Below are 17,842 nucleotides of genomic sequence, written 5' to 3'. Positions count from 1 at the left end.
TGGAGCTCAACAAGTTGTAAAGATACTCTGGCAGCTGTGGTGCACACTACACATCACAAGGAACTATATCTGATGTTAGCTATGCTGTGTCTGATTTTGGTTTCCCCATACAACGTAACTATTCTGGCTGCAGACACAGTAAAGGTGCCAGTGATGGGGAAAGTGCAGTAATCAAGAGTCCTGCAACCACAGCAGTGAAGGATGGCCGAGCCCTGATCAGAAACGCAAAGGAGCTCTACAACTACAGCATTGCATCAAAAACAACAGGGTAGTGGCAACCAGAAACCTCAGCTGCTTCTGTGATTGTCTCCATGGGATTGCAGTTTGTGAGAATATATGTTGAGCAATGGAGAGAGGTGAAACTTCAGAGTCTGCATGGTAAGTAACACATAGCTTACATTACGTAAATCTTGTTTCATATTAAATGACTAATTTCAATAACCTCATGTAATTCTTTGTTTCCATACCAGAACTTTGAAAGATACACAGTGCTGGAGGTGTATTGTATTGATGGTAGTGGTGAATAAGAGATCTAATGTCATAAATCCAGAGAACATGCTGCAAGTGAAAAGAACATGCTGCAAGTGAAAATAGGGTATACAGTGTAATAGGATATACAGTGTAAGAGACACTGCTTGAATAGTTTACCGATTCACTGAATTTCATTGATTATTATCAATGATTTGCTTGACAGAGCCCATTGTATTGTATTATTATATCAACTACAATGGCAAGATAAATTATGTGAACCCTTTGGCATTAACTGGATTTCTGCATAAATTGGTCATCAAATTTGATCTGATTTTCATCTAAGTCACAACAATAGACAGTGCGCTTAAATAATAATAATAACACACAAATTATTGTATTTTTCTTGTCTATAATGAATACATCATTTAAACATTCACTGTGTAGGTTGGGAAAAGTATGTGAACACCTTGGCTAATGGCTTCTCCAATAGCTAATTGGAGTCCAATCAATTAGACGAGATTGGAGATGTTGGTTAGAGCTGCCTTGCCCTATAAAAAAAACTCACAAAATTTGACTTTGCTATTCACAAGAAGCATTGCCGGATGTGAACCATGCCTCGAACAAAAGAGAACTCAGAAGACCTAAGATTAAGAATTGTTGACTTGCAGAAAGCTGGAAAGGGTTACAAAAGTATTTCTAAAAGCCTTGATGTTCATCAGTCCACGGTAAGCCAAATTGTCTATAAATGGAGAAAGTTCAGCACTGTTGCTACTCTCCCTAGGAGTGGCCGTCCTGAAAAGATGACTGCAAGAGGACAGAGCAGAATGCTCAATGAGGTTAAGAAGAATCCTAGATTGTCAGCTAAAGCCTTACAGAAATATCTGGAACATGCTAACATCTCTGTTGACAATTCTACAATATGTAAAACACTAAACAAGAATGGTGTTCATGGGAGGACACCACAGAAGATTCCACTGCTGAAGTTTGCAAAATTGCATCTGTATGTTCCACTGCACTACTGGCAAAATATTATGTTTACAGATGATACTACAGTGGAGTTGTTAGGAAGGAACACACAACAAAAAGGCACATCACACCAACATCAAAACCTCATCCCAACTGTAAAGTATGGTGGAGGAAACATCATGGTTTGGGGCTGCTTGCTTTCATTGCCGGAAAAAATTAATTCCCCAGTTTATCAAGACATTTTGCAGGAGAATGTAAGGCTATCTGTCCACCAATTGAAGCGCAACAGAAGTTGGGTGATGCAACAGGAGAACGATCCAAAACACAGAAGTAAAATCATCATCAGAATGGCTTCAACAGAAGAAAATATGCCTCCTGGAGTGGCCCAGTCAGAGTCCTGACCTCAACCCGATTGAGATGCTGTGGCATGACCCCAAAGAGAGCAGTTCACCCCAGACATCCCAAGAATATTGTTGAACTGAAACAGTTTTGTAAAGATGAATGGTCCAAATTCCCTCCTGACCATTGTGCAGGTCTGATCCGCAACTACAGAAAACATTTGGTTGTGGTTATTGCTGCCAAAGGAGGGTCAACCAGTTATTAAATCCAAGGGTTCAACATACTTTTTCCCACCCTGCACTGTGAATGTTTACATGGTGTGTTTAGTAACGACATGAAAATGTATAATTGTTTGTGTGTTATTAGTTTAAGCAGACTGTGTTTGTCAATTGTTGTGACCTAGATGAAGATCAGATCAAATTGTATGACCAATTTATGCAGAAATCCAGGTACTTCCAAAGGGTTCACATAATTTCTATATTCAGTGGCAAGAAAAAGTATGTTTATTTTTTTCCATTCTTCGGGAATGGTTAGCATGGCTATAAGTGATAGGGAAATTAACTAAAGCACAAATAGACTTGGCTACAAATAAACATGCGGTGTCCATGTTTCACGTGACATTTTGAGTGACATGTAGATGTTTTGTGGTTGCAAGGTGGCTTTCTGGTCTCATTGTGGATATCTATACTTTTGTTGATGTAACTACACAAAATCATATTGAAATATATATATATTTTTAAAGTAAATGTTTTACTCTGTCACACCTTGGCCCCTTTATTTATATAAAGGCCCATATAATACACACACCTTTGTATTGCATATTTGACATATTTACCTGGATTCCTTACCACCCCACTAAAGGTATCTGCAAATAAATTCATTAAAAATCCTACAATGTGATTTTCTGGATATTCTTTTCTTCTCATTTTGTCTGTCATAGTTGAAGTGTACCTATGATGAAAATTACAGGCCTCTCATCTTTTTAAGTGGGAGAACTTGCACAATTGGTGGCTGACTAAATACTTTTTTGCCCCACTGTATATATATAATTTTCTGGGGTGGGACTACAAATAGCACCACTTCTGTATACTCATAAATATAGGGAATAGGGTGGCATTTGGGATGCAATAGCTTTTGTTTGATAAAAAGGTAAAAAGTTACTCACCTTCTCCAAGTCCAGCTCCTTCAGCAGAATGCTGGCGTTCTTGTTGGCTTCTGCTGCCTGCTGATCTTTGGCTTTGACAATGGTCTCCATGCACTGGTGACATTTCTTCAGCAGGTCCTAGGAGGAGTATAAAACAAGCTTTGCCGTTGGGAGTTCACCCACACTTTCAGAGCGCCATAGTGTTTTCAATTATCCAATTGTTGTAGTAGCTACTATCTTGTCTCATCGCTACAACTCCCGTACGGGCTCGGGAGAGACGAGGGTTGAATGTCATGCGTCCTCCGATACACAACCCAACCAGCCGCACTGCTTCTTAACACAGCGCGCATCCAACCCGGAAGCCAGCCGCACCAATGTGTCGGAGGCTACACATTGCACCTGGCAACCTTGGCTAGCGCGCACTGCGCCCGGCCCGCCACAGGAGTCGCTGGTGCGCGATGAGACAAGGACATCCCTACCGACCAAGCCCTCCCTAACCCGGACGACGCTAGGCCAATTGTGCGTCGCCCCACGGACCTCCCGGTCGCGGCCGGTTACGACAGAGCCTGGGCGCGAACCCAGGGACTCTGATGGCACAGCTGGCGCTGCAGTACAGCGCCCTTAACCACTGCGCCACCCGGGAGGCATTTTTCTCATTTTCAATTCATTTATTGCCTTGTCTGTTTTATCTTACCTTGTCTGCGATGGTAGCAATGTATCTCATGCACTCGATGTCCGAGGGGAACTGGTTGACCTCCTTCACCAGGTACTGCACCACCTTCACATGGCCCTGTAAGACAGAGGTCAGAGGTCAGCCTCCCAGGATTCTTCCATTTGCGCACCACCAGGGTCAATATCTAGGTGCAGGAAAGGGGAGCACGTCCTAGAGTGCCAAAGTGTCAGATATGAGATATTCAACTATAAGTCAATATCAGAGCATATTTACATAAAGGAGCATGTCACACGAGTGTTTAATCACAGTATAGTTTCATTTGGGTAGTGGTGGGGGGGGTCAGTGATGTACCTTGCGAAAAGCAGCCATGAGCGGCGTGATCTTGCGGTTGTCTGCTGCATCGACATCGGCCCCGGCCTGCACCAGAAGCTGCACCACGTCAAAATGCCCACCGTTGGCTGCCAGCCACAAGGGTGTGTTCCCCTTCTTATTACGCACGTCGATGTGAGCACCTCTGAGGATGAAGACGACAGGGTGAGTAGACGAATGATATTCTGACAAATGCCATGCTCAATCTCATATTACAGTCATAGGACTGTATCAGTAATTACCTGTTGATGAGGAGCTCACAGAACTTGTAGTGGCCCTTGTCTGCAGCAATGGTGAGCGCCGTGTCTCTGGAGGAGGGGACAGGTGGGGCGTTGACGTCAGCACTCTTGTCCAGCAGCACGCGTCCCACCTCAGCATAGCCACCCGACGCAGCCTCCATGAGGGGAGTCAGACCAGTCTAATAGAGAATGTAGGAGTCAGTGACATACTCCACCAAACAGACACCACACTGGCTAACACCAAACTTCATTCCTAATGTCTGACTTGACTCCAGCTCACATAACGACATGTCATGTTTAGCCGATAGCAGCTGCTCTCACCTTGGCGCGGTGCTCCACGTAGGCCTTGCGGTCCAGCAGCAGACTGACTACCTCCGCCCGTCCCTGGAAGCAGGCCAGGGTCAGTGCCGTGTTGCGGTTGGTCTCGATCTGAGCGTTGATGTCCGAGCCCATGTCCAACAGCAGCTTGACCGCAGGGACGTGGCCGTTCATGGCCGCCAGCATCAGAGGAGAGATACCGAGCTTACTCCCAGTCCTGAAGGAAACAGATACACAATGAGAGAGAAACAGACAGGGAGCAGGGAAAGCAAAGATAACATAAACCGTTCAAGTGGAACTGTTTTAACTACCTTGCAGATATGAAACAAACAATCATAATATCAGTCAAAAAAATATGCTTCAAAACCAGCATTGAGGTTTTAAAAATAGGTTATTTTTGACAAAATTACATGACGTACATTAAGGTTTTGTGAGCAGAATTGATGGATGCAGTCCATGCATGATTCATATAATTCACCAATACATTTCTTGGTAGTCGAAAAAAGATTGTTATCAGCTTGTAAATCACAACTGGCCTGGAACATTGTTTGCTTCCCCAACCCATTCGAGATGCACTGTTTCAATGACTGAATATTTAGAACAAAAACAGACTAAGGCTGGGAATGTCAATACAATCAAACTAGCAAGGGCAAAGATCACAAGTCGGTTATATGGTGGCTAATAAGCTAGCGCAGGTGTCAAACGAGGCCCGTGGGCCGAATAGGACATAAATGTGAGTATTAATGAATCAACAGTTGAGCCATCTACTTTATGAAATTACAGCCAGGTGCGCTCGCATCAGTGAAATCAACATCAGTTGAGCTGCTTTAGTGTGTCCCGTTTACAGCGAGCAGCGGAGGGACAGTGTACAGACACACCACAGTCCGAGCTAGTCTACTAAAATGTTGCAGTCTGGCTTCGGTTTTTAAAACTTGACAATTAATAACAAAAAAAGAAATCTGCAACAAAACACCATGCAAAAGAGAAACATTTAGGCCTATTACAGCAACATTTGAGCAGTAGTCTAGGTTGGCTAGTCAACTACGATATCTGTATTTTGCATGCACCATACAGCAATGCCGCATTCAACTACACCACTGATTTATTCAGTGCCCCAAAAAGAATCACACACTACCGTTCAAAAGTTTGGGGCCAGCATCCCGGAGTCACCTATTCACTGTTTACTTTGAGACTGGTGTTTTGCGGGTTCTATTTAATGAAGCTGCCAGTTGAGGACTTGTCAAACTAGACAATCTAATGTACTTGTCCTCTTGCTCAGTTGTGCACCGGGGCCTCCCACTCCTCTTTCTAGTCTGGTTAGAGACAGTTTGCGCTGTTCTGTGAAGGGAGTAGTACACAGCGTTGTACGAGATCTTCAGTTTCTTGCCAATTTCTCACATGGAATAGCCTTCATTTCTCAGAACAGGAATAGGCTGACGAGTTTCAGAATTAAGTTCCTTGTTTCTGGCCATTTTGAGCCTGTAAACGAACCCACAAATGTCGATGCTCCAGATACTCAACTAGTCAAAAGAAGGACAGTTTTAATGCTTCTTTAAATCAGAACAGTAGTTTCGGCTGTGCTAACATAATTGCAAAATGTTTTTCTAATGATCAATTGGCCTTTTAAAATGAAAAACTTGGATTAGCTAACAACGTGCCATTGGAACACAGGCGTGATGGTTGCTGATAATGGGCCTCTGTACGCCTATGTAGATATTCCATTAAAAATCAGCCTTTTCCAGCTACAATAGTCATTTACAACATTAATGTCTACACTGTATTTCTGATCAATTTTATGTTATTTTAAAAATTTACCCCAAAAAAATGGCTTTTCTTTCAAAAACAAGGACATTTCTAAGTAACTCCAAACTTTTGAACAGGAAGTGTATATATGTTAAGTTTAAATGTTACAACAACCTATAGCTACATTTTTGTTATTTGGAGTTGAATACTTTTTGATTAGGGTTGCAGCATATTATGCACATCTGCAAGTATAGCAGGACAAATATTTATCTTTTGTTTTAATATGTTAAAACGCTATATACATCAGCAGACATAAAAAGGGCCATGTTTTTTCTAATAAAACAATGGCTAGTTTGGGTCGCAGTTGCATGTTTTTTTTTCCAAATTCAAATAGGCTATGTCAGGCCAGCAAAATTGTGTTTTTTTCAATATAATCCGTGCGCTGATTGAGTTTGACACCCCTGGGCTAGTGTATCTATTTATGTAGCTAGCTATTTATTTAGCGAACTAATAACACGGCACCTAACGTTAGCTAGCTAGCTAGGAGGCCATGACATTGGAGGAGTGGGTGAGTGACCGACTTTTCCCCCTCATCCTTTTTCGGTGGCTACAGCTAGAGATGCTGCATGTGTCATTTGGTTAGCTAGCAAGAAACGTGAATCACTTTGGTAGCTAGCTAGCTATACTGAACTTGAACGACTTATTCAGAGTTAGCATATCTCTTAGTTGTCAATCATATATATTTGGCATTGATCAAACATGCAGGCAGGCAGGCAAGTTCACATTGATGTCAAAGCATGGGTTGGGACAAGCATGCAATGACAGGCAGGCTGCAGAAAGACGAGAAGGCTACTATTGCCCATTATTTATGAGTGCAATTTTGACAGACAACTAGGTGAAAAAGTTTAGGGTTTATCAAATGTTCGCTTGTTAGATTTTAGCTCATCTTGCTCTGGATAGCATTAGTTGTTGATCTTGTTGTTGATGTGCAAAGGCCACTGAGGGAAAGAGAACCTTTTCATGGTTGTTTGATCAATAGGATTGTGCAGTTCCAAACTGTTAAACTCTCATGTTATTTTCATATTTGCAGAAATCCATTCAGGTCTTTGTGGCTTTTAGTGAATGCGTTCTAAAGATCTAAAGCCACGCTATTGTTACTGCCAGTAAAAAACACAGTCCAGTTCCAAGTGAATGACGGCAGGCCTGTGTGGGAAATGGCTTATTTGCATATAGGCCTACTGTAGCTCTGATTGGCTATGGCGCACCAGTGTGCGTAGAATCCAGTCCTGGACAGTTATTTGGTTTTATTTACTGCAGTGTCTATTAATTGTCCAAAAGCACGACTGCTAACAAATGCCTTACTATAAGTAATTCCCAAACATTCTATGAATTTATAAAAACATCAAAATGACCATTTAAGTGCTTGCTTGTCATAAACTGTAAAGGAAAGGTGTCATATTCTTTCTGGTTCAACTGATTTTAATAAGATTTCATGTTGCTAAAATGCTGTCCGTTCCACTTTGATATTGGGATAAAGGCAGAGGTGCAGCCTGCACATGGAAACAAACTGTGGCAATGAGGGCTGGTTGTAGATACCTGGAGTTGATTTCAGCACCAGCGTTGAGGAGGATCTTGATTATGTTGACGTAGCCTCCTGAGGCGGCTAGGCTGAGAGGAGTGTAGTCTGAAACGTTACGGTGCTCCTTGTTGGCCCCGCGCAGCAGCAACAGCTCTACCACCTGAAAGGAATGGACCACAAGTTATTCAATCCACAGAACACATTGTTTTTCTAAATGTATGGAGTGTTAAACTGGTCTAGACAGGAAGTTGGTGTCTGTCTGGTTGTCCGGACTGTTGTTTCTCTATGGGGTGGTTCAAATCGGGCTGTCAATGGTCTGAAAGATGCCAGCTCTGATCACACTACTGAACACTTCTGAACTTGATTTCATCCAGCAGCTCCCTTGTATTAGTTAAACAACCAGCAGTTTGGGCCAGTTAAGAGCCCATAGTTCAGCCATTTTACTTGGTCTCTGATCCTATAACAAGTCACTGATGTGGTGTTGAACGCATAGCAGCACCTCTTGTCTTCCTCCAGAGCAGGCCAGGGAGAGAGGTGTGTCTTTGGTTCTCTCTGACTGGGCTTCGATGTCCCCTCCTTTATCCAGCAGGACCTCCACCACGCCAACATGACCCGCTGTAGCAGACAGGATCAGAGGGGTGAAACCTGGGGACAGACAGAGGGACAGACACTTAGATTACTCTCAAACATCAAACACAGATATGGACTCCCACTACTACAGACAAATGATCAGGTTCTCTTAAAATTGACACATTTACAAAACTAAAGCAACAACTAACATATAAAAAACAAAGTATGGAGTGTGTACCCACCCTTCTTATCCCGGTGCTCGATGTTAGCCCCGCGAGCGATGAGCACCGACACCAGCTCCTCATGGCCGCCTGCACAGGCCAGCGTCAGAGCGGTGTCATGATTGCTCTCCGTCTGAGAAGAGATACAGTCAGCGTTATTTTCCTGATCAGAAAGAAGACGTATTAATACTATTAGCTTAGGCAGTGTGTATTATCAGATAAGTTGTGTGACGTACGTGTGCGTCGATGTCCACAGAGGGGTAGAGGGCGAGCATGGAGGGTGGGGACTCTGCGTCGATTGGCGTCTGTGCTGTGGGTGTGGGTGAGGTTGTAGTGTTCAACATAGGCACTCTGCTGCTCACTGCTGCTGAGGGAGAGAGTTGTTAAAACCTCTTGAGCTGACAGCCCTTTTGCACTGTTTTGCTATGGTATGCATCAATCTAGCAAGAGGGCAATATTTTCAATACTGTTGTAGTGTCCACCCCCCTCCATGACATTTGAATGACTAAGCCTTTTTATACTTTATATGTCCATATATGGTTACAATTAGTTTTAGAAACACCTACCCAAAAGATTTCACTTTCTTTATTATTTCACCAAACATATCAAGACATTAGTAATCTTCAAAATGTGTTACATTTGTGAACATCTTAACATGTTGGCCATTTAAACAGCATGCGTCCTCCGTATCAACAACGGGAGAAGCACAGTGACAAGGTATTTTTCTTCGTTCTGAGCAATATGTTTTGGGTTTGCCGCCGCCGTAACGAAACTTTTGACTTCCACACAAAATGACTTCTGTCACTATTTTTAGGTTTAAGGAAGTCTGTAGGTTTCATTCTTTATCGTAGAGCTACACAAGTTACATATACAGATGTGTGCGCTCGAGACGAATGCAACGAGCGCGCTCCTATAGCTCTGCCATGGACCAGAATTTTCCAATGCCTTGATCACATCTGCAGCGCCGTTGCGCAAAATGGTACGCAGGATCATCTGGATGTGTGTGCAACAAAAGTTCGACATTCACCTTTCGCTACCATTTCTGTCAGGCCCGTCTACGCGTACAGTAAATCCAACATATGCACCACACAGGTCGCACTGCAAACTGCCTCTGCAACGAAACGCTGCAAAGCAAACGCAGCGTTCCATTGGAAATGGATGTACTTCTGGTGTACCAAAATGCAATAAAGCTATCGGTGTGATCGAGGCGTAAGCACTTCTCAATAATATAAACATAATATCAGTCATTCTAGTGCCTGATTTCAGGCACTGTAGTCTTAAGGAGGTTTTAATAAGACAAAACTTTCAAATTATAACCAAATCGTATTACATTAGAATTTAAGGATCAAGACCATTTGTGAATTCTGTTTAAAATGTACTGAAACTGTGTTGAGTATTAAGGAAATGGATGGGGGAGGGAACACTGTCACTACTTATAGTTATTAGAAGAACTAAGGAAAGAGATGAACCAGAGGCTACAGTAACTGCTCACACACCTGCCATGATATCGTCCAACGTGTCTGTGAGCGTCTGTGCTGGTGTGGCTACCATAAGTCCATCAGGGGCCTGGGTGAGAAGGCCCGGTCCCAGGCCTGTCAAATGCTGCCCCAGCATCTGCTGCTGGCTCACCATCGCCCTCTGCAGGTCAGGGCTGTCGAGGTAGTCTGCTGTGCTGAAGTCTGTGGATTGCTGGAGGGCCAGGGACTGGACAGGTACGAAGCTGGCCTGCAGGCCTTGGGTCTGAGGAGGAGAGGTTGGCGGGTGCTGTTGGGCCTCTCTGTACAGGATGGTGTCCACCTCGGGCAGCTTGGCATAGTCCACCTCTTCATCCTCCTCGTCCTCATCATCTTCATCATCATCGTCATCCTCCTGTTCCTCGTCGGCGGAATGGAGCTGCCCATCGTGGTGGTGGTTGCCCTCCCCGTCCCCCTCAGTGTTGAAGCCCGGCTGTGCAGCCTGCATTGGCAGGGGGGTGCCGAGCTGCTCCACCCCTGCCGCCTGACCCGGCTGCCCCGGGTCGTCCTTCAGGCCTTTGGCCTCCAGGTACTCTTTGGTGAACTGCTGCTGCGTCTTTAGCTGCAGCTGGCGCTCCACCTTCTGCAGCTCCTTGAGGATCTTCTTCTTCTTCTGCACCTGCTCCTCGCGGCTCTTCTTCAGCTCCTCGATCTTGTCTTTGGTGAGCGGCTCTCCCTGGATCAGCTCTAGAGACTGCAGCTGGGCCTTCTCTATGGCGGAGATCCTCTGGCCCAGCTCGTTCAGCTTGCCCTCTGTCTCCTCCACAATGCATTCCAGGGGCTGGTATGGGTGGAAGGGGGGCAGCAGATCTGCATCTGGACTGCCTGCAGCGACGGGGCTACCCAGGTGGGGGCTCAGCCTCTGCTTGGAGCTGCCTGAAACAATCGCACAGGACAACACAACCAGTTAGCCACGAGGTTGTACCATTCAGTATTACAGTAATCATTACCTGTAACATTTTGATGCCTTGTGCAGTCAACTGGTGTCTAGTGGGCTTCTTGGCCAGGGAATGAACAAAGTTATACATGTATTTGCTGTTAACACACGTTGTATGAACTGACCTTTTGTGATGACCGGTGGAGGCGTTGTGATGTTGGAAGGGACCCTGTCTGGCTCTTGAGGAGGCACCACCATGGCCAGGGCTTGGAACGGAACTCGTGGAGCCTGTTTGGTTAAGGTAAAGTGTAAGATAACATAAAAGTATAATTTGGTATCAACACGTCATCCAGACAAATAACATGTTTGTAAAAGTAGATGTTTGTCTATAGGCAAGTCAGCAGTCTACCTGAGAGGTGTCATGAGAGGTGGGTGTGAGCTGAGACATGTCAGGCGTGGGGACCGATAGGATGTTGTTGGGGTAGTCGAGGAGGTAGGACACCACGATGGTGTGTCCACCCTTAGCAGCTTCAATCAGCATGGTGGAGCCATCCTATGCGAAACATGTACAAAACACATGTTACCATTTGTCTCAGGTTCTTGGGAGAAGTTACAATTTATCTCAAGACAACTGAAAAAGATAAAGAAACAATTGTGTTCATAGGAGTTACAGAAAGGTTAGTCTTTACAGGAGTCCATTAGAATGCTTGCCGTGCTTGCACTCTTAACATTAGATTTCTCTCCTGAGACCTTTCCGCCCTGGAGCTTGGGACAGGCGAACTCACCTTCAGTCTGTGTGTGGGGTCGGCCCCGTGGGCCAGCAGCAGCTCCACCACGGCCAGGTGACCCCCAGCGCAGGACAGAGACACCACAGTGTGATCATTGTTGGCCGTCGCCCTGTTAACATTAGCACCTGGTGGAGGGAGGGAGACAAAGGACAGGGTCAACCTAAGCACACCTGCAAAAAGTAGCAACACTACGACGTGTTAAGACGAATGTATCGTTGTGTCTGTCCGCAGCTCAAGTTCAAATGTGTCAGATGTCTGGTGTGTGGTTGTTATACAGGGAGGAGGTAGAGGCACACCTTTGCTGATTAGGAACTGCACAGTACACAGGTGTCCCGCTCTGGCTGCTTTCATCAGAGGGGTCCTGCCCCCCTCCGATTCATGTTCCTGCAAGACAAACAGAAAGACAGAAGTGAGTCACGTGGGCACACAGAAACACATGAGCCTATTCAAGCAGCAATGTATACAGCATCTTAAAAACGCCCAGGCTGCATCCCAAATGGTACCCGATTCCCTATGAAGGGAATATTTTAGGATGCCATTCGGGAAGCACACCCACACTTACGCGAACGTGTAAACAACTCGTGCAAAAACGCTATGTATTGACATGAACTGTTCCCCAAAAGATGAGGGCAGGACAGAGGGTTGGGGAGAGGTCTCACCAGGTCAGCCCCCGTCTGCAGCAGCACATCAGCCACATCTGTGTGTCCGTTCTCACAGGCATACGTCAGCGCCGTGTCTCCCGTCGCCGTGGTGGCGTGGACATTTGCGCCTGAAGACAAGAGTACAAGTGTCAAATTACACACTGAGGGTTGTGTGTGTGCTCAGGATAAAGAAAAACTTGAGGAAATGATTGTTTTTATAGCCAAGTCAATTTCAATAAATGAGGTTGGTAGAGTTTGGTTTGAGAGAGACAGGCTGTCGTTCTTAGGAGAGGTTGTGCTCACCTGCAGCCAGCAGGTATTTGACCAGCTCCAGGTGTCCCTCTTGAGCAGCCTCCATGAGAGGCGTGGAGCAGCCCAGCTCGATGTCGGCCCCGGCCTTGATGAGGAAGTCAGCCACCTCCAGGAAGCCCCCACAGCAGGCGAGCGTCAAGGCCGTCTCCTGGGTCTCCTCTGTCTGAGCGTTGATGTTGGCACCTGCAGACAACACAGACAACATAGACAGAGGGACAAGGATTCATCAGATGATTTAGCCTGGAACAAATTTTTAAGTAGTACTAATCTATTCCTACTGTTGGACCCCAGAATTATTTTCCCTGATTTGTTTTAGAAAAGCCAGCTTGTCCCTTTTGCATTAACTCAGTAAGAAAATAATCTCAAAACTGTAACTGAACATCATATCACTTGGATTACATTCCTTCATTTTATTTCCAAAAGAGGACTTCTGCATTTTGCCTCAACACTAAGCTTGGATGGACAATATACAGGTGTAGGATCTTAATTTGACCTACACAGAGTCCACAAAATATTAGGAACATCTTTCCAATCTTGAGTCGCACTCCCTTTTGCCCTCAGAACAGCCTCAAATAGTTGGGGCATGGACTCTACAAGGTGTCGAAAGCATTCCACAGGGATCCTGGCCCATGTTTACTCCAATGCTTTCCAGTTGTGTCAAGTTGGCTGGATGTCCTTTGGGTGGTGGACCATTCTTGATACACAGGGGAAACATTGGAAACTGCAACGTTGCGTGAAAAACGCAGCAACGGTGCAGTTCTTGACACTCAAACCAGTGCGCCTGGCACTTACTACCATACCCAGTTCAAAGCCATTTAAACTTGCCTTTGCCCATTCACCCTCAATGGCACACATACACAATCCATGTTGCAAATGTCTCATGGCTTATAAATCCTTCTTTAACCTGTTATCTACACTGATTGAAAAGGATTTAACAAGTGACATCAATAACAGAGCATAGCTTTCACCTGGTCAGTATCATGGAAAGAGCAGGTGTTCCTAATGTTCTGTACACTCAGTATGGTTGTCACAGAAAAATTATCCTACAGCAACAGGATTTAAACGTTTAAGTCCATAATGTTGCTTCATCTGTGTTTAGGCTATTAGCTGGCCAAAAGAAGGATACCTAAAACTGCAATAGTGTTAACATAACTGTGCTAGTGTGGGTTTTCAGTGGATTTATGTAAATCACAAAACTCATCTGCATTTCCTGCAGTGTTGGAAAATTCTCAGCAGCAAAAGGATGATCAAATAAAGATCCTACATCTGTAGTAAGGAACAAATCTCTAAACTGAAGAACTCGTTTATTTCAAACGGAGAGAAGTCCATACCTTGTGCCAAAAGCAGCGCTACCATCTCCTCGTGGCCCTCTCGTGCAGCCTCCATGAGTGGAGTGTATCCCTCATCATTAACCTCCTCCAGGTTGGCGCCCCTCTCGATCAGCAGGGCAGCTAGCTCTACATGCCCCCCACAGGCCGCCAGCGTCAGCGGCGACTCAAACGAGTCAGCAGGCATGTTGACCTGCGCCCCGCTGTCCAACAGCAGCCGCGCCACCTCCACATGCCCATCCTGAAGAGAGGCAGAGACAACAGGGCTCACCACCGTGCACAGCCATACTGCACCTTGTCCAATTTAATCGTGCTGCACAACCTAAATGTGTTCCTGTGTCTGTGTTTATTCACCATACAAGCCTCCATAAGTGCTGTGTGCATCTCGTCTGTCTTGTGCTCTTGGTCGGCCCCAGCCTCTAACAAGAAGCGCACCATGTCCAGGTGCCCTGTGTGTGGGAACAAGAGGAACAATGATAAACAAGGCTCTGGGTGCTTCTTTCCTACAATTACAATTCCTGTTTAACATTCATACTTTTTCAACATACGTGACAACATTAGATCACTTCAGTCACGGATATCTAGACAAAGACCGATCGCTCTGATGCATGGGTAAGGGGTTCATTGTCCAGGACGTACCTTTATAGCAGGCCAGCGTAAGAGCACTTTCCTTGAACTCGTTGGAGTGCGTGTTGATTCCAGCACCGTACTCCAGGAGCACCCGGGCAACCTCCACGTGTCCCGCGCTGGCCGCCTCCATCAGGGGGGTGTGGCCGTTTTCATTGTGGTCCTCGATGTTGGCGCCTTCCTTCAGCAGCACCTTCACCACATCCAGGAAGCCGCCCGCACACGCATACGTCAGCGCTGTGTTACCTGACAAGAACAAGGACAGAGTGTTAGTGTTTGTGGACATTCACAGCAGATGTATATAACTGCATGTGGTGGGAAAGTATGACATGGAACCCAAACCGGCTGCGTGCATAAATGTATTTTGTCCCCCTACACCAAAAACATGATGACGACACACAGGTTAAAATACCAAAACAAACTCTGAACCAATTACATTAATTTGGGGACAGGTCGAAAAGCATTAAACATGTATGGCAATTTAGCTTGCACTTGCTAGCTAATTGGTCCTATTTAGATAGCTTGCTGTTGCTAGCAAATTTGTCCTGGGATGGAAACATTAAATTGTTATTTTTACCTGAAATGCACAAGGTCCTCTACTCCGACAATTAATCCACACATAAAACGGTCAACTGAAACATTTCTAGTCATCTCTCCTCATTCCAGGCTTTTTCATCTTTGAACTTATATGGTGATTGGCATCTAAACGTTCATAGTATTACCACGACGACCGGCAACAGTTTGTTTTTCAATCACCCACGTGGGTATAACCAATGACGAGATGGCAAGTGAATACCTGCTTCTATAAACCAAAGAGGAGATGGGAGAGGCAGCGCGATCTGCGTAAGAAATAGAAAGGACTTCTATTTTAGCCATTGGCAACGCAGACGCTCGTTGACGCTCGTGAGCAGTGTGGGTGCAATAATTGAATAACATACATTTCTACATTTATTTTGCAGCGCACATGACGCGAGAGGTGTAGTCAGGGTATGAGACTGTCTGGATTGAGCGAATGTGACTTGTTGTATTTACCTGTGGAGGATTGTGCGTTGACATCAGCCCCATGTACCAGGAGCAGTTTGACAATGTCTACGTAGCCGCCGCTGGCTGCTGCCATGAGGGGCGTGATGTCGCCCTTGATGCCCCGATCTTCAACGTTAGCGTGCATGGCCAGCAAGACCTGCAGGAGAACAGACAACATCAGTGCTTGCAACAGATACCCAGGCACAACCACAAAGCCCCAGGTTGGCAGTAGAACATTTTAATGATCTATTCTGTTCTTTCAACCAATCAATTGTAATTTTCCATACACAGACACCATATATGTTTGACTAAAATCCACTATATGCATTGAGCTCGTCTGAAGCATTAAGCGCACTGTTTTATGAAATAAGACACAAATGACTCAAGAGGGAGACAGAGATCAAGATAACCGGAAAAAACAAAACCCGACCATCCTCCTTGGCTCCTACTTGCTTCCAGAGATTCTGATATTACTCTCCTGAAGTGGCCGGTAATAGGCTACACAAGGACTCAGCAAACTCTCATGTGGAATGCCAATTTATCTCTCCATTTCTACCGATCTGAGTGCCTGTTAGTTTTCATATGCACATTTGAGGAGGAGTTGAATTTAATTAATAAGTCTTCATCTCAAAATCATTGTCATGTGGTTAATCAAAATTTGGACACCTGCTCATTCAAGGGATTTTATCTGTACTATTTTCTACATTGTAGAGTAAGACATCAAAACTAGAACACATATGGAATCATGTAGTAATCAAAAAGATTGACCGTAATGTCTCAAAGTAATAATGGACTGTTGTTTCTCTTTGCTTAATTGAGCTGTTCTTTTACCAAATAGGGCTATCTTCTGTATACCACCCCTACCTTGTCACAACACAACTGATTGGCTTAAACACATTAAGGAAAGAAATTCCACAAATTAACTTTTAACAAGGCACACCTGTTAATTGAAATGCATTCCAGATGACTTCCTCATGAAGCTGGTTGAAATAATGCTAAGAGTGTGCAAAGCTGTCATCACAGCAAAGGGTGGCTGCTTTGAAGAATCTCAAATATAACTTTTTAATTTGTTGAACACTTCTCTTTTTTGGTTACAATGTTAGAGGTTCACCTAGGGGTCATGATTGGGGCTGTACCAAATGACTGATGTATTATTAATTGATTATGCTTATGTTGTATTAATAGAAGGGGAGGGGTTATAAGACCCCTCCCTCCTTACATGTATAGGGTCCTAGACTACAGATTAACTATATATATATATATATATATATATATATATATATATATATATATATATATATATATATATATATATATATATATATATATATATATATATATATATATATACACACACATTATGAGGTTTTAATTTTGTTCCAAAGTTGTTTTCTAGTTCTCTCTCTCTCTGCTTCTTATAAAGAGATCCCTCTGAGAAATGTGTGACTGAGACAGAACTCTGCAGGGGAGTGTAAAAGACAAGACAAGTCAGACATTCCACTATAAACCAACTTGGACAGTTACTGCTAAGCTTTTTAGATAACACACTAAAAGCCTTGTTAATATAGCTGTGTAGGCATGAGTAAAAGATAATGACGTAGGCCGTGACATCACTAGCGCTGGACTTCGGGTTTGATAAAATAACACGGGACCTTTCCTTTGATGCAGAACTTACTCGGAAAACATGCGTGCTGTGATCCTGATTGTCTTTAATTAAATAATTCAGAAGTTGACAGTCATAATGCTAATTTCACCAATGAGCCAATGATTGACAAGGACCAAGGAACGAACCCTAACAACAACTTGATTCCATATGTGTTATTTCATAGTTTTGATGTCTTCACTATTATTCTACAATGACGAAAATAGTTTAAAAAAAAACCTGAATGAGTAGGTGTGTTCAAACTTTTGACTGGTACTAAATATTTATCTTTGCGCTTTTCTTGGTCACTACTGCCTTACGCATGCATGCATGTATGTATATACACACACACACACACACATATCACAACAGCCCTAATTTGAATACAACTGTATTGGATTTCAGAACTAGATGGAACTACGGATTAAAAGCAAGTAAGGGCAATGCTAGCAGTTTTA

At 44.2% G+C, this 17,842-nt stretch overlaps 1 protein-coding gene across 17 annotated transcripts in view; it reads right to left on the bottom strand.

The window, feature by feature from the left end:
- Nucleotides 1-17,842, bottom strand: part of LOC110537815 (ankyrin repeat and KH domain-containing protein 1) — a 54,940-nt gene that overhangs the window by 19,989 nt on the left and 17,109 nt on the right. For 9 of the 17 annotated variants that reach the window (XR_016485132.1, XM_021624217.3, XM_021624220.3 and 6 more), the window contains exons 5-24: nucleotides 15,752-15,899; nucleotides 14,732-14,965; nucleotides 14,447-14,541; nucleotides 14,096-14,333; nucleotides 12,756-12,947; nucleotides 12,471-12,580; nucleotides 12,108-12,195; nucleotides 11,809-11,936; nucleotides 11,433-11,576; nucleotides 11,209-11,311; nucleotides 10,129-11,022; nucleotides 8,869-8,996; nucleotides 8,654-8,765; nucleotides 8,341-8,486; nucleotides 7,859-8,001; nucleotides 4,523-4,736; nucleotides 4,205-4,380; nucleotides 3,945-4,107; nucleotides 3,615-3,710; nucleotides 2,942-3,058 (exon numbers count right to left, since the gene is read on the bottom strand). Coding sequence is in view for 15 of the 17 variants with exons in the window: in XM_021624217.3 (XP_021479892.2) it covers nucleotides 2,942-3,058; nucleotides 3,615-3,710; nucleotides 3,945-4,107; nucleotides 4,205-4,380; nucleotides 4,523-4,736; nucleotides 7,859-8,001; nucleotides 8,341-8,486; nucleotides 8,654-8,765; nucleotides 8,869-8,996; nucleotides 10,129-11,022; nucleotides 11,209-11,311; nucleotides 11,433-11,576; nucleotides 11,809-11,936; nucleotides 12,108-12,195; nucleotides 12,471-12,580; nucleotides 12,756-12,947; nucleotides 14,096-14,333; nucleotides 14,447-14,541; nucleotides 14,732-14,965; nucleotides 15,752-15,899 (3,669 nt within the window). In the remaining 2 variants the exon portion in view is untranslated. Of the gene's footprint in view, nucleotides 1-2,941; nucleotides 3,059-3,614; nucleotides 3,711-3,944; nucleotides 4,108-4,204; nucleotides 4,381-4,522; nucleotides 4,737-7,858; nucleotides 8,002-8,340; nucleotides 8,487-8,653; nucleotides 8,766-8,868; nucleotides 9,000-10,128; nucleotides 11,023-11,208; nucleotides 11,312-11,432; nucleotides 11,577-11,808; nucleotides 11,937-12,107; nucleotides 12,196-12,470; nucleotides 12,581-12,755; nucleotides 12,948-14,095; nucleotides 14,334-14,446; nucleotides 14,542-14,731; nucleotides 14,966-15,751; nucleotides 15,900-17,842 lie in introns of all 17 variants that reach the window. The other 8 variants (XR_016485131.1, XM_021624216.3, XM_021624219.3 and 5 more) reach the window with 1 other exon arrangement.

The sequence above is a fragment of the Oncorhynchus mykiss genome, chromosome 12 (assembly GCF_057628025.1).
Source record: "Oncorhynchus mykiss isolate SJ-2025 chromosome 12, ASM5762802v1, whole genome shotgun sequence".
In the NCBI taxonomy this organism is placed as follows: Eukaryota; Metazoa; Chordata; class Actinopteri; order Salmoniformes; family Salmonidae; genus Oncorhynchus; species Oncorhynchus mykiss.
The sequence above is the reverse complement of the archived record's forward strand: the minus strand, read 5'-3'. Positions and strand labels throughout refer to the sequence as shown.